The sequence below is a fragment of the Colobus angolensis genome, unplaced genomic scaffold, assembly GCF_000951035.1.
Source record: "Colobus angolensis palliatus isolate OR3802 unplaced genomic scaffold, Cang.pa_1.0 Scaffold71, whole genome shotgun sequence".
NCBI classification, from domain to species: domain Eukaryota; kingdom Metazoa; phylum Chordata; class Mammalia; order Primates; family Cercopithecidae; genus Colobus; species Colobus angolensis.
The window spans coordinates 3,156,642-3,174,327 of record NW_012120821.1 but is presented as its reverse complement, the minus strand read 5'-3'; the positions used below and the strand labels follow the sequence as shown (position 1 = coordinate 3,174,327).

Sequence of the window (17,686 nt, the reverse complement as noted above, 5' to 3'; positions counted from 1 at the left end):
CTCACACCAGTTAGAATGGCAATCATTAAAATGTCAGGAAACAACAGGTGCTGGAGAGGATGTGGAGAAATAGGAACACTTTTACACTGTTGGTGACATTGTAAACTAGTTCAACCATTGTGGAAAACAGTATGGTGATTCCTCAAGGATCTAGAACTAGAAATACCATATGACCCAGGCATCCCATTACTGGGTATATACCCAAAGGATTATAATTAATTCTACTATAAAGACACATGAACACATAAGTTTATTGCCACACTATTCACAATAGCAAAGACTTGGAATCAACCCAAATGTCCATCAGTGACAGACTGGATTAAGAAAATGTGGCACATATACACCATGGAATACTATGCAGCCATAAAAAGGGATGAGTTTGTGTCATTTGTACGGACATGGATGCAGCTGGAAACCGTCATTCTCAGCAAGCTATCGCAAGAACAGAATATCAAACACCACATGTTCTCACTCATAGGTGGGAATTGAACAATGAGATCACTTGTACTCGGGAAGTGGAACATCATACAAGGGGGCCTATTATGGGGAGGGGGGAGGGGAGAGGGATGACACTGGGAGTTATACCTGATGTAAATGACGAGTTGATGGGTGCTGACTAGTTGATGGGTGCAGCACACCAACATGGTACAAGTATACATATGTAACAAACCTGCATGTTGTGCACATGTACCCTAGAACTTAAAGTATAATAATAAAAAATAAAAAAAAAGAAAGAAAATACCAGGTTTTTATACTCTAATTATTCACCTCTAACCACTTCTCTATGAATCAATCTTTTTTAATTAAGTCAACTTATTTCTACCTTGGTTTTTCTGAATTCTTAAAGTAGTCTCAAATATTTGCTATTCATATAGTAAATACTATTTGCCCAATGAATTTTTGAAACACATTTCAAAATCTAATGTAATAAAGTTAAATCTTGCCTCCAGGAAGATGAATATAATTTGAATCACCTTTTTTTTTTTTTTTTTGGTGGCTATATAAAAACATTTGAATACAAACCTATATTCAATACTCCTTTATTTAATAAAAATAAGCAAATAGCATTGGAATAAAGCTAAAAGTTATAAAGAATGTTTTAATGAAACATATGCATTCACTACACATTTATTGTAATCTTTTAGTTTAAAAGCAAGAAGCAAATATATTATTTGTAATTATTTTATCTAAAAGAATTGAACATAACATACACTTTTGAAAATCATATTTTATTTTCTTTCATTTCATTTTTAAATAAACAGCTTCTAAGGTTAAAATTCTATGAAATCATCAAGTGTTTTGTTACTTACAGCTTGAAAATTCCAGTGGACAGGAATGTTCATCCATAGGAAAGTTATGAAGCTGAAGATAACATTCTGCATTAATTGTCAATCTATTTAGATGGAAAAAACAAAGTATTAAATAAAGATAAATAATTTGAAGCATTAAAAATTCCCTGTCTAATTTTAAAACAAGAATGTGTTTTATGATAATAGATTGTGATATATTAGAATATAATAATGATTCTAAAGTCTCAAAGTCTTAAATAATGATAATATTATAACATTTATATATGAGTATGAGAATTCTAACAATTTCCTCTTCATTCAACTAAGTTACTTCTGTATACATTTCAATATGATCACTGTGTTTACACGTAATAATTCATACTTCAATATGTCAACAAACACACATGTGCAAACACAGCATATTAACAGATTATAAATGGGTAAATATGGTAATTTTTCTCTTAATTTATTATGAACATCTTTCCATGAAGGACAGTTCTTAATAAGCAGATATGTTCAAGGCAATGAGCTAAATAAACTTGAATCTTATACCTCAACCTTCATTTAATCCTTTCTTAAGGATATTTTACTACACCATTGAAAATTAGAGTATTATAAAATTTTATATCAGGGTGGGTTTCTAAAGGAAATCTTAATTATTTACATGGCAGGTTAAGAAAACAGTAATATTTATGCTGCAACCTCTTATGCTTCAAAGGAAGAAAATCAAAGAATTTTTTCTATTTGCTTTTAGTCCTTTTCACATAATAATAACTGAGCTTAAAAAAGTATTGCCAAAATATTTCACATTATATTTTAGCATGTGAAAGGAGCTCCATACTTTTGACTTTGCAACTTTGAGAAATAAAAAATTTGGAGTTGATTAAATATTAGTATGGAAAATAAATGAGAGCAACTACAGATTTTTAAACAAATATTACCTTAGAGTATATAGAACTCGACCATCATTCCAAATTCGAAGCAGACGATTAGGAGTTGTTATCCAGTGAGCATCAGATTTTCTTGAGTTTCTGAAGAAAGTGTCAGGAATCCAAATTTTTCCAACCATATTACTGTTAAGCATAAGCACTTTCATGGTACTATTGAATTTTAAACGACTGTCAAACCAGGTTTGGGCAAAAATTATATCTATTGTGTATTCCTAAAATGTAAGAAGAGTAACAACATATTAGTAAAGTTACTATTTTAGTTGTTTTTCTCAGAAGTTTGAATTTTTATATTGTAAAGTTTCTGCAAGTAACAGTTAAACTCAGTCTTTTTGGAGGAAAAAAAAATGCCATTATTTTAAACTTTTTTAAAATTTTTTTATTTTTTTTTATTTTTCTTGAGGCAGAGTCTCGCTCTATTGCCCAGGCTGGAGTGCAGTAGCATGATCACGGCTCACTGCAGGCTCCGCCTCCTGGGTTCACGCCATTCTCCTGCCTCAGTCTCCAGAGTAGCTGGGACTACAGGCGCCCACCACCACGCCCAGCTAATTTTTGTAGTTTTAGTAGAGACAGGGTTTCACTGTGTTAGCCAGGATGGTCTTGATCTCCTTACTTCGTGATCCTCCTGCCTCCCAAAGTGCTGGGATTACAGGCGTGAGTCACCGCACATAGCCTAAACTTTCCTTTTGTTTGCATGAATCGTGTAAAATAAAATCCAAGATTTCCAGGAGTTATTGTTGCCCAGTGTTACTTTATTCTTTTTAATTTTTTTTGTGTGTGAATTTTACTCAAGATTTTGTAGTATGTAGGATGTACTTATTAAACTTAAAAACAAATTATCTTAATGTTAACAGTTATATTAATTTATAGAGAGCTTAAGCCACAAAAATCATTAACAAAAGAAAATCTAGATGCAAAAACCAACCAAATTATTTAAGAGGCTTTACATTGTTTTTTGTCTAAAAAGTTAATTCCAATTATTTATATTTACTAGTTTCAAATGTTTTAAAGCAACCACAAACTAACTTACTGACCTATTATAAGATGCTAAACATATTTAAAAGCTTTGCATGTGTCATGTCACTAAATCCTTATTGCAACTCTGTGAAATATAATCATTATCTTTCAGTAACATGTATTAATAGAAATATAAAATAATAATTCTCACATCACAGAACTCATAAGCAGTTGATATGGAAACTGAGCCACTGCAGGCTACATCCCAAGTCCACACCCATAACAAATGCATATAATGGTGGTTATAGTGATGTCTGATGGGTTCCAAGGTTGGAGCAAAACCTTTGTCCATAGTAACTGTAATTAGGAAATTTCATTTTTAACAGAGAACCTTCAAGAGTAGATAATCAGATGGTATCTACCTTTGTATCCTGACAAAATGTCTGCCATATTATAGGCATTTAAAACAAACAAAATGAACAAGAATGCAGCAGTAACCAATGCCATGGAGGAAAGGAAGTAAATATACATATACATATGATATATATACATATATAAAATATATATACATATATAATTTATACACAATATATATGAACTATGTGTGTGTGTGTATGTGTGTGTATATACATGTGTGTATGTATGTTTGCATGTGTATGGATATACTTTTGATATTTAAAAGAATAAGTAAATTGAAAAATATGAAGTATTATATAAGTTGCTTCTGGTGAGAGAGATTGATTACTTGCACTTGATGTCATATTAGCAACTGACCAATTTTCCTGAAGGAAAATATTTAATATAAGAAATAGAAGTATAATTGGGGATGTGGTGAATAAATGAAAAATGGAAAAAAAAATTATGAGAGATTAATAAGTAAACAAACTAGATTCAACTTATTTATAGAGAAGCTGGATCAATTCCTAGGTTCTAGGCAGACTACTTACAATTACAATTTGCTTAACTGGAATATAAAAACAAATTGAGAGGGTACCTCATTTTATCTATGTTGGATGAACAATGTTACAATTCTGGAAAAGCCTATATATAATAATTATTTAAAATACAGTAGGGACCAGAAACTATGTAATTGAGTGTGAAATGTATGTTTTATAAAGTGCTTACAGTATATACACTTATAATTCTGAATAATTTATTTATATAATGAAGTAATGTGTGATCATTCAATAATCTACCTATTTATTTAACATCTATATTATGTCAGTTGTTTTTAATGGATTTAAAATATGAAGTTTTTGTGCACAAAAATGCTTGCATCATCACCCTCTCTTTACATAATTTTGATGGCCATGCTAGAGTAAGTTAGGGAGATAAATAAAATTTTATTTTTTTTTTCTTAATATGGGATGGCACGGATCAAACTGCTGTGGAATATAGACTGAAAGTACATTTGCAACCAGGTAAGCCTTATAAATCTGATAGCCACAACCTTGCTTATATACTGTGTTTCTAGGTCAGGCTGAGTCATAAGGCAAACCACATCCCATAATACATAATAATTCATATTTATGCTGTAGATGTTTAATCATCTTATTGAGTAATATTAATGGGGTAATATGTAAATTGTGAAAGTATTTAGGAAGTCCTAGAGAACCTTATACATGTTATCACTGGTGTATTCTTTATTCTTTAAACCTTGTGAAAAATTATTGAACACCTTCACTGAAGTTATCATTGATCCCCACTCTGCCCACCTGTATCTCAGGTCAGATATCTTGTCTTTGGAATCAATTATAATTTATCCAAGCAGCCTCTTCACCTGACACAAATGACTATTCAGTCTAACCATGTAACCTATGCTAATGACATGGTGTCTAATTTTAATGGCAAATACAAATAGACAGAAGTCTCACAATCTTTCTATGGTGAACTAAATGCCCTGGAAAGAGCATTTAGTCAACTTTATTCACCAGAATTATGTTGTACTTTTGCGTGGGATCAAACAGCAGAAACTACTTAAGATACCAGTAAGGATTGCGGCTAGGCAAATATTCAACACTAGTTGGTAGAGGGAACGTAATGCTACTTGGCAGTTATACGTAGCTGCAGTATTCCTGATTCACAGGACCTTAAAGGTGGCACTTGAGAACCAACTTGTCTAAGGCTTGGATTTCCAAAGCAGCTGTCAATAGTGCTTAGCAGCTGCAGGACCTTTTTAAAATCCCTGATTCTGGAAGTGTTAATCACTGTTGGAAGGCTTATGATTTCCAAAGGATCAGAAATGGAAAATGTTTTCTACTCACAGTTGTTCCTTCAATCCAATATCAGGAAGAGAAAGACTCAGAGAATATGTCTTGATAATCCATCCATTCAAAGCCCTTTGCAGAAGCTAATACTTATAAGTCCTTTTAAATTGCTAATTGTTAAAAATGCCTCACTGAAATAAGACCATTAAAATCTATGCCATGTTACACATAATAAAAAAATCTAGTTTTGTTTGCCCATTTGTATTAGTATAATTTCCAGAAAACGGCCGAACTACTCTCGTACTTCATGTTCCTGTTCACAGGTTATAATATCTACACAAGAAATAAGCAAAAGAAAAACATAAAATGGAACTTCTATTTACTCAGAACAACAAATACAATAGCTTCTAAGATAAACATTTTGAGATAAGAAACAGTGCATTTAAAATTTGACATCTAATGCATTTTACAAAATGTACTGTATCTCCTTGCAAGTTAGCTGACAAAACAGCATTAATGAATAAATGTGAAGTGAGCCATTTTGATTCTTAACTTAATAAAATCAAATCATAATTGATAAGGGTGTAGTGCAGTCTCATTACTACATTGTCAGTTTGCAATTAAGCACTGTATCTCACATTTCAAATTACTTAGTAAATTCAATATCACTGTATTTCTAGTAATGGGAGGAACTCCACACAAAATTCAAGACCTGCCAAAGCAATTAACCTAGTTGCATAATTTCATCATAAAATTTGATGGATCCTGATTTGTTCTTCCTATATTGGCATTAATCTCTTCCAAAACTGTCTAGTCACATGGCCAAAACAGAATGGTAGACCTAATAATTTTTAGCAGTAATGGAGCTATAGACATGTGGAGAAAAAGTACAAGTACAGCTAATCCACAGGACAAACAAATACCTTTAGTGGTAAAATTTTACAAGTATCAGCTCCAGTTTGCTTAATTATTGTAAAAGCACCAGCTTCTGAATTCTAGCAGGATAAAGTAAATAAAACATTTGGCGTTATTCTATGTTTGAAATATAAAAAGAAATAGGGAGCAAAGAGGTTATGCCAATTGCTTAAATCATTGAAATCATCAGCAATACATGAGGGTGATTCAAAAATCAGACACATGTTCTAGATTTACCTACTAACCCTTTGTGCTCTTTTTATGTCTATGAATGTAGACTTCCAAAGGCACATAATATCGTGTGCATTCATCAATTAATTTTTAGCAAATATTTTTTCAGTGTTCTTGTTACTTTTATAATGTACTGGATTCACAAAGATGAAAATGGAGCCTTCTTGGTATGAACATATACATAATAAAATTGGAAAGTAATAAAATGTAGAAGGGGCACAAAGAGAAATAGAAATAGTAGAGATTGTTTTTAGTTAGGGGAAATTAAGAAAGACTTCATGACAGAAATCGCATTTAACCTGAAACCTGTAAGATTTGGAAATATTTTGATTTATGCATCAATTAGTAAATGGTGGAGAGAAGGGAGAGGACAAAGAGGCAGTAAAGTGCAGGGCAGAATGGCAAATAAAGAATGCAAGCCATATATAATGAAAAAGTAGCACATTTTCTTTATGTCAGGGAATGTGCATTCCTCAAATATACAGGCTATCCTACATCTGGAAGAGCTTTTTAGCAACTGTTATCTAAAATTACCAATTTCCAATGATTGACCCTGCAGCCTAGAAACAGCTCTGAACACTGCACTGAGAATAATGAACTGAAAATCCTAGTACTTCATGTGTTAATTTTCCGCATCATGCTCAATCAACATTTCCTACTGGAAATATATATTTCCAGAATATATATTATATAATATTCTGTTTACAAGTTCAAAGAGTAAAATATCAAACATTATATTCACAGAACAGTTAAACTCTATAGAATAGAAGATGAAATAATACAATCTGTAGAGTTTTATAAACCCTGTGAATGAACTCCCGGTTCTTAAGAAGTTACAATAAAATAGAGAGGACAAGGTCAGCTTCCAGAACTTGGAATAGATATAGTACCTGCATACTTGAATTCTGGGGTGGGAAAAAGCTGTTCTTGTGAGCTTGTATTAGTAAAGGTACTCCACAAAAACACAGCCAACAGGATAAATGGGTAGACACATAGATGCTGACTGATAGAAGGATAGATGAGAGAGACAGAAAGGGAAAAGAAAGTCAAATCATACAATATGTAGGTGCTGGAAAGTGCAAAATGTGCAGAGAAGACTAGTAGATAGGGAGCCAGGGAAGAGTTCACGTTTCAGTCTTGAAGCCAAAGGCGGTCTGGAGCCTGAGTCTCTTCTTCCTAGAGCGACCTCAGTCAAAGCTTTTAAGTGTTCATCTGATTGGTTGAGGCCCAACTACATTATAGAAGGTAATCTGCTTTATTCAAAATCTACTGATTTAAATATGAATCACATCTAAATAATGCCTTCACAGCAACATCTGGACTGGAATTTAGCCCAATACAGTCATGCACTGCATGACGTTTTCAGTCAATGATGGACCACATGTACAACGTTGGTCCCATAAAATTACAATGTAGTTGAAAAAATCCTATCACCTAGTGATGTTGTGGCCATCCTAACATCCTAGAACAACAGATTACTTACATCTTTCTGGTGATGCTGATGTAAACAAACCTATTGTGCTGCCAGTTGTTTGAAAGTATGATACATACAATTATGCACAGTACATATTTGGTAATATTATAATATTAATATTATTTTGGTAATAACTAACTTACTACTGGTTTATATGTTTACCATACAATAATTTCTATCATTATTTCAGATTATACTCTTTCTACTTTATACACACACACAAAACAAATATATATGTTAACTGTATTATATATATACATAACACATATATATGTTAACTGTAAAATGACAGAGTATAGCATAATAAATACATAAACCAAAATACATACATATATATTATATATAAATATATTATAATGTAATGTATATTATATATTTATGTATTTTCTGTATTTGTATACAATATGTATATGTACCATTATATATGCTAACTGTAAAACAGTCTCAGGCAAGTCCTTCAGTAGGTCTTCCAGATGATGCATTGTTATCAGATCAGATGACAGCTTTATGCATGTTATTGTCCCTGAAGATCTTCTTGTGGGACAAGATGTGGAGGTGGAAGGCAGTAATAATAATGATTCTGACCATGTAGGCTAATGTGTAGGTTTTTTAATTTTTAACAAAATGTTGAAAAAGCTTAAAAAAAAAAGAAAAAAGGAAAAAGAAAAGCTTACAAAATAATGACACAAAGAAAATACTTTGTACAGCTGTAAAATATTTTTAAGTTGTTATTATGAAAATGTCAAATTTATAACAAATTTATAAAATAAAAAAATTCAGTAACCAAATAATAATTTGTTATGAAGAAAGAAATTTTAAAAATTAATTTAGTGTATTCTAAGTGCACAGTTTTCATAAAGTCTATAGTAGTGCACAGTAATGTCCAGGCCTTCACATTCACTCACCACTCACTCACTGACTCACCCAGAGCAACTTCCCTGACTGCAAGCCTTCAGTAATAAGCCCCTTATACAGGTATACCATTTTTATCCTTGTACCATATTTTTACTGTATTTTTCTGTGTTTAGGTATGTTTAGATATGCAAATGCTTATTGTATTACAATTATCTACAACATTCAGTTCAATAATATTCTTAACAGGTTTGTGTCCTAGAAGCATTAGGCGATATTATACAGCCTCGGTATGTAGTAAGCTATACCCTGTAGGTTTGAGTAAGTACATTCCATGATGTTTTCGCAATGATGAAAATGACTAAAGATGAATTTCTTATAATGTATCTCTGACATTAAGTGATACATAACTGTATTTGGGGACCATAGCCTGGCCAAGTTGACATGTAAAATTAACCATCACAGAGTTATTAACAGTAGGAATAGACACCCATGGATTCAGAGCACTTTTCAAAAATTATCCATGTGTTTCTTTTCCAGACAAGGGACAATTTATACTGCGGCAAGAAGGAATATATTCTTCCATCTCATGTTCTCTATGAAAATCTGCGTTCTTGTCATTTTGTCCCATCTCTTGTTCTGTCAGTGAAGTTTGCTTCATATTTCTCAATTGAGTGGATGTAATATATTAAAAATCCATTACGTATAGGTTATTGTCTCTATTTATTTCTCTGCACATTGAACTTGATCTGAATGACCATGAAATCTGGAAAGAAGTGATCTACACTGAAAACATGAGTATTGAGTGACGTTTCAAGAAAGTAAGGACAAAAAAACTATTGTGAAGCTAGCTTCGCATGTGCAATGAACTTTTTAATTAAATGAGATATAAGTGTGTTTACCTGGTTTTTATTTTTTTATTTTCTGACATTTAAGTGCATCTTTATTTATTTTTTATTATTATACTTTAAGTTCTAGGCTACATGTGCACAAAGTGCAGTTTTGTTATACATGTGCCATGTTGGTGTGCTGCACCCGTTAACTTGTCATTTACATTAGGTATTAAACCTATTTTAAACTCCCTTTGCCTCCGCTGAGATTTAAAACTGATTTGAAATGGAGCAATTCTTAGTAAAAATACTAATATTTGACAGATTTTAGATATATTTATGATAATATGATTTTTATTTAAAATCTAGCAATCTGGCAAAAGAGTAAAGTACTTCATGAAGTTAGTTTATGCTGAGTTGTCATATGTCATAAAATAATTTTAAAAATAATTATCCAAAAACATGTAAATAACTGAGCCTAATATTTTTGATAAATTAGAAATCTTTTCATAAACCTTTATTAAATTTAATTAAAATATATATTTGATAGCCTTTCATTTAAGCAGAGAAAGCTAATGTTTTCCAGATTCCATCAAATTGTTTTTGCCCAGTGACTATTCTATACTGCCAAGCTCTATCTTGTCATTTTTTTTCCTGCTTTTCCCTGATTGTAATTGAGATAAAGGAAGCCTTTTCAAGATCACACAAAGTGTAAGAGATTCTGATCATGTACTCCACAATTTTAACCTCTTTACCATAACTCAGGTCATCCATATGAGGCAAAAATTTTTAAACCACAGAGATGAAATTTATATGTTGACAATTAGTAGTTTGGGTCACTTTATTTCATACTTACCTTTCTTTCATCTTGCTTTTTACTTTCATGGTATTTGTATCTATGTTATCACTGTGGGGTATTTGGATGAATAAATGACTGAATAAGTCTAACCTGCATGGACCATGCTTCCTAGGTATGAAGCACTGTACGATAACAAATATACAAGAGATACCCTTTATTCATGGGTATACATTCTAAGATTTCCCTTGAATACCTGAAACCCTGAATAGTTGGGAACCTTATATACTCTATGTTTTTCCTATACATACATACCTATGATAATGTTCAACTGTTAAATTAGGCACAGTAAGAGATTGACAACAACGAATGATACAATATAATTTTAATACCAAAATACTGTAATGAAGGTTCTATTACATGTGAATGTGATCTCTACCTTCTTCTCAAAATAACTTATTGTACTGTACTCACCTATTTTTGGATCATTGTTGACCATGGGTAACTGAAACCACAGAAAACAAAACCACAGATAAGGAGGGACTAGTGTATAAACACACTCAAACTATACTTCCCCATTACAGTTTATTACCAACTAACAGCATGGTAAGAAGTTCTCTGTGATAAATGATTGATATTCAGATGAAGGTTCTGCTTCCTAGAAAAGCTTCATCGCCAGTAGGCAAACAAGCTTTCTATCCACATATGCAACATTTGTTATAGATTGGTTCAATGATAAATAGCTAGATTAATTGCTGGATGAGCTGAGTGGGAAAAGTGTTTCTACATCTGTGACTGCCCTGTACTACAAATGTTTTATTGATGTCTGAATTAGTTTGTCTATCTGAGCAAGAGAGAACACTATATTTGGAAATGACATAAGTAATTTAAAACATGAGTCATGTGGACTATTTCTGAATATATTATTTCGAGTTTATAAAATGCTTACTGTTGTCCATAGTCCAGCTGCAGAAAATGAAGAGCTTTCCAACATTGCATCCTGCTAGTGGGGCATTATTTGCACTTGCTTCTTCTGTTTACCTCAGGAGTTTGAATCCTATTGCGCATATCACAAAGCTAGGTACCTCTACCAGAAAATCCAAGGCTTATCATACAATTTTAACAATTTCAATTATGGTAATTTGTTACAATTTTTATTATAACAAACTGTCAAAAGTCAATACATTTACATAAGTTTTCTCTACTGCACTTTTTAATTAAACTGAAGAGCAACTGGTGTTAGTTCAAATTCATTGTCAATCTAAGACTAAAACCTTTGCTACATTATTTTGAGCCTTTGCTGTTCTAGATATAAAAATAGCACATTGAATAAGGGATAAGGTATTGTCTTTTAATTACATACATAGTTTTAAATAATTTCCAGATCATCAATATAAAAATACTAAATATATCCAAAGTATACATGATAGTAAGAGTAATGTGTAGTACAAAGAACACTGACTGGATGGAATGGGAAAATTTTGTCATAATTCTGAGGCTTACTAGAGTAGGGTGCTGACCAAGTCACTTATACACTCTTACTGGCAAAATGTGGGCACAAGGCAAGATCATAATTACTATCTTTCCCAGCTTTAAGACTCTATGATCATGAAAACATTATAAAATATTAGAAATTAATGTATTTTTTAAAAAGTCCTACCTATAAGAGGGGTAAAGTCTAAGGTGAACATGGTTTCTTTCAATGACTTTTCCTCCTAAAAATACTTTCAGTCTGTAAGTACCATTGTTACCTTCCTTTAATCCTGCCTAATCCCTACTAAATTTATAGGTGAAAATGGCTTGGACTAGTAACCTCCAAACCTAGTTGACTAGAATTCTCTGATAAGCACTTTCACAATTCTTTGTATTAATTTTTAATTTTTAATTTTATTTTTAACATTTTATTTTAAAATTTTACTTAAAATTTTATTTTAAAAAATTAGAGGCAAGAGTTCGCTCTGTTGCCCAGGTTGGTTTTGAACTCCTGAGCGCAAGTGATCCTCCTGCTTCGGCCTCCTGAAGTGCTAGGAATACAGGCGTGAGCCACTGTGCCCAGCCAGCATTTTCAAAATTCAACGTGCAACTAATATATGTAGCTCTACACAATTTTACAATGTAATCTCCTAACATGAAAAAATATGAACTGCCTAAATTTGTCTTAGGTCATATTAATATATATGTGTGTGTGTGTGTATATATATGCTAAATTACTTTTTCTTAGATATTTATGTACTTTTTCTTAGATATGTATGCACTTTTTCTTAGATATATATGTTTTTATATTATTATGTGTGTTTTTATATTATTAGCAAAGTCACTCTTCTCTGATTAATAAATGTGCAAATAAAGGTGTAAAAAATTAGGAATCATAAGAGTATGTTTGAATCATCTATAACATCTGAGATTTGGAATAGTGACTTGGAGCAGCCAGTTAAAGGCCAAAAACCAAGTTTTAAGTACATTTATGATAGTCATGAGCTGAAGCAAACTAGACATTCATTCTATCAGAACATTGGCCACAAACCTACCCTGAGGACAAAATTACCAAGCAGTACATTCTACAACATTCTATGATTGCTAACCCATAAAAAACTAAAAAAAATAGTAACCAGTTCAAGACTGTTTACCTTGAGGTATCTATCTTGAAGTGTCAAAAAATTCAAACAATTTTTGAATTTGTTTTCTAAAAATTCAAAATTTTCACTTTCAATATTTGACCAAAGTCTATGAGAGGTCTAGGGTATGTGTACACATAGCCTGAGGAGATAATAATGGTGGCTAAAATATTTAATAATAATATTACTCTTAATTACAGCAAATTGGAAATATTCCACCTGTAAAATAATTCATTACAAAATAATATGCAACATTTAATTAATTTTTTAAAAGTAATGACATAGTATAACACATAGAAAAACATAATATTATAAAATAGTGAGGTTAAAAAAGCATTAGGTAAAACTATGTACATAAAGTTACGATCATAACAATGGTGACCGCTAGATATTTCAGTATATTTTAAATTTTTTCTTTTATCTAAGTTAAATTTCTAATTTTCCCAGATTGAATATGTATTACTTTTATAATAAAAAACTCTTTTTATGGAAAACATTTTTAGAAGAAAATAGCATTAGGATCACCATTTACAATTTAAAATATGTATAGATTCGTACACAGCATTTTTCCTGCCTTTTCCCTTCTGTCTTGGTCTAATTTGCATTTTTAGTCATCTTCCCTGCTAGGTTTTATGCACTTCTGAGGAAAGGATGACATATTTTTTCCGATATCTTTTTTAACAATAAACCAATTGTCACTATAATAAATGGTAAATAAATATATGGCAGACAAATAAAACAATGAAATATATATATAATGTGTATTTGAATTAAGAAATAAAATTATTTTGATAATTTTTAGAGATTCTAAGGTCAATTTAACATTAAGGTTGGATACTTGACCATTTCGCTTAACTGAATGAAAAACTATTGTTACTGAGAAAAATCCCTTATTTGCATTCTATAATAAATAATAATTGTGACTTCTGTAGCTCTACATACATTTTTATTTAAAAAGATTTTTTTTCCTTGTGTAGAGAGCAATTAGATTTTCATTTTCTGTTAAAAAAATTCTGAAAATGGACATTCCTGTTACATATTTCTGCACAGGCCAGAAAGCAAGCATTCTGTCATTTGCTAAGTTTGCCTGATCCTCTTTGCCTACTATTGTCATCTTCGTAGCTGGTGCCCTGGTTCCTCAGACCTGTCTCCATTACTAAGACAAATCAGAATTTCCAGCAGGAAGATCCTGTCCTGTTTCAATTCCCAGCAGGAAGATTCTATCCAGTTTGAGAAGTATATTCTAGGACTGTGTGACATATCACTCTTGCAATTAGAAAATATTTAAATTAACTTCTGCAGATGAGAACTAGGATCTAAGTAGTTTTTATTAGTTCTTCCTTGTCCCTTACTTTCAAAGTGTCCATTTTCGTCATCTCTTAATATTGGATTATATAAGGGTATACCAGTTCCTACAATTAAATTCATGTCCAAATTATACCTGGAATTTTTAGTTGTAGCTACTTTTGTACTTACTAATCTTATGCTGTAGCCTCCTGTTAGATACCCATAATATCATCTTGAATTTCCTGGAGTTCTTACTGATTTTGATTTGGCTTTAAAGAATTGCTATGGCCCTTGAGTGTTGTACTTGCTAGTCAGAGGGCAGCCAACACCGTGAGATATTTACTCAGAAGAGTAAAGACACATAATCTCCCCCAAATCTGAAAAGTTACGAGGTTATAACTATTTTGTCTAATAATCTCTAGTAACATGTTCTTCACTTCAATTCTGATTGCATATTTTTGTTCTGCTTATATTGAAGATAGTTTTAATCAAACCATATATAAAGTTGAACAGCTTCTTTCCAAGTTACTCTTTTCTTTCCGTCTTCATTAGTGCATCTGTTACTCATTTTGACTGTAAAAAGAAAAGCATATTCCATTGTAGAATAATGTCGTTTTAAGCATTATTCAGAAATCTATGGAAATGCTATTTTATGTATCTACGTTTAAAAAGAAACACCCATTTTTCAGCAAAACAAATTTTGGTTAACTTAAAAAATTAAACTAATATATTAATTTTATTTCTTACTAGTAAGTTAAATTACATGAGTACTTAAGGCAGTGACGCCCTCTTGCTTTCTTAATTATGCTTAAATCTGCTTCCTTGATTACACTCACATTCAAAACAATTTTGTTCATTTTATGAAAAGTGAATTCTAATTTCCCTGCATTGTTTAGTTAAAATAGTCTTCTACATGACCTATTTCTTATTCATCCCTAGTATTACAATGATTTTCTTTTTAATAAACATTATCAAGTGTTCCGTGGGGTTCTTTGATTTATTTATTTTCACCTGTTTTAGTATCACTAGTTTCAATAGTAATTTTATTTAATTAGGATTTTTTTAAATGATCACTGCTGAAGGGTACAAGTGTGTAATTTGCTCCACTGGGGAAACTGAATCATTAATACATTAATCTTTTATATAGCAAGATCATTGTAGAAGCCTTTTGATAGTCATTCTTGTCAAAGTGTTTCTAGAATACTAATACATCCTTGAATCTTGTTTCTCTTTACTTTAATGACCATGTTTTTATTTAATGTATTCATGCAAATTGAAAACATAATCCCCAAACAAAAAATATACAATTCAGGAAAATGCAGATTTTCCCATATGCTCAAACAGTCTTATTTTCTCTAGGCGTTGGTTACTTAGAAACTAAACATTACAATATTCCACCAAAAACAAAAAAATAACATTTTAGCAATGTATTACTTTATGAAATCTGATATTTGAATATTTTAAAAAATGCAACATATTACACGTATATATTAAAAGTTTTCTGTTTGTAAAAATCAACTGATTGTATAGTAATTTGTTTTGGGTAGAACTAATACTAAAAAGGTTTGTTGAAACTGCCTCTTCCAGGCCGGGCACGGTGGCTCACTCCTGTAATCCCAGCATTTTGGGAGGCCGAGGCGGGCGGATCACAAGGTCAGGAGATCGAGACCACGGTGAAACCCCGTCTCTACCAAAAATACAAAAAATTAGCCGGGCGCGGTGGCGGGCGCCTGTAGTCCCAGCTACTCAGGAGGCTGAGGCAGGAGAATGGTGTGAACCCCCGGGAGGCGGAGCTTGCAGTGAGCGGAGATCACGCCACTGCCCTCCAACCAGGGGGACAGAGAGAGACTCCGTCTCAAAAAAAAAAAAGAAAAAGAAAAAGAAAGAAAGAAACTACCTCTTCCCTTAGTTTCCACAGCATTGTTTTGTCACTTTCTTGTCAACCTTGATGTTTCATTTACTATCTCAGCTTCATCTTTCAGGTCCTTAAACACATGCGTTCCCTAAGGTCTGCTATTTATTTCTTTGTTCTTCTCTTTTCACTTTAAGGCTGTTTTCTCCGTCTCACAGAGGTTTAGCAAATTCCTGACAAAGATTTGGCCCCAGCCTCGACTTTTCCCTGAATGTTAGCCCCTAATTTAAGACTAACTTCTAGGTCAATCTTTTGGAACATTCCTTTATCCTCTCAAATTCAATTTTATCCACAGCCAATTCATACTTGCTTGTACTAAGGTGACAAAGATGTCACTTATGGCATGGCTAAAATGCTGTCACTACATAATCAGTGCAGACAGCTGTAAAAGTTAATGAGAGTCATGTGAAGATTGCATCGAGTAAGAGAAAAACTGAGTGTGACTGTCACACCAGAGGAGTGAGCAGACATAGGCAGCCATTAGGCATACCAGAAAGGTTCCCCAGCTGTAAAGCAGTAAAACCTGTAATAAAGAGAAGATTTGACTGTTGTAATATTGAATAACTAAAATGAAGAAGAAAATCAGCAAAATTACGGGCTGAACGGCGTTACCCCCTAAATTCATATGTTGAAGACTTAATCCCAAGAACTTCAGAATGTGACTACATTTAAAGGCAGGGCCTTTAAAGTCAACATGCAGCTTTTAGGGTGGGCTCTAATACAATATGACTTGTGATAAGAAGAGAAAAGTTAGATACACAAAGAGACACCAGGGATGCACAGGCACAGAGAAAAGACCATGTGAGGACATGGTGAGAAAGCAGCTGTCTGCAAGCCAATGAGATAGACCTAAAAAGAAACCAAACCAGCCAAGGCTTTGATCTTGGACCTCTGGCCTCAATATCTGCAAGAAATAGATTGTTGTTTAAGCCACTAGTCTGTGCTACTCTTTTGTGGCAACCCTAGTGAACTAATACCAAAGACAAAAGCGAAGGAGAGGAGATGTTATTGAATGCATTCAATGGGACTCAGTAGTCTGACTCACAGAAATGGGATCATTAGCGTTTGGAACTGAATATTGTAAAGTCTTTTCTAAAATAATGCCTGTTGCTTATATTGGCATTGTTAATTTTGTTCTTCATTAGTAATAAAACACTATTTATTCTATGTATATAAAGTAAAGAATGAATATCACACATTCTCAATTTTTATTCTAAATTGTTCTGTCTTGATATTTTCTCATATTCTCTCTCCCTTCCTTATTTCTCTTCTCTCCTCTACCTTCTCTACCCCCATACTCTTATCTCATCTTCTAAGCCATGTTTCTCAAAATAGTAGTTTATAAAATTAAATCTACATTCCCACTCACTTCCT

The 17,686-nt window shown here is 32.3% G+C and overlaps 1 protein-coding gene across 2 annotated transcripts in view; it reads right to left on the bottom strand.

Moving 5' to 3' along the window:
- The window catches only part of GABRG1 (gamma-aminobutyric acid (GABA) A receptor, gamma 1), a 94,446-nt gene that overhangs the window by 25,616 nt on the left and 51,144 nt on the right, over window positions 1-17,686 (bottom strand). For both annotated transcript variants that reach the window (XM_011927346.1, XM_011927347.1), the window contains exons 4-5: window positions 2,231-2,451; window positions 1,311-1,393 (exon numbers count right to left, since the gene is read on the bottom strand). In XM_011927346.1, the coding sequence (XP_011782736.1) occupies window positions 1,311-1,393; window positions 2,231-2,451 (304 nt within the window). The remainder of the gene's footprint in view (window positions 1-1,310; window positions 1,394-2,230; window positions 2,452-17,686) is intronic.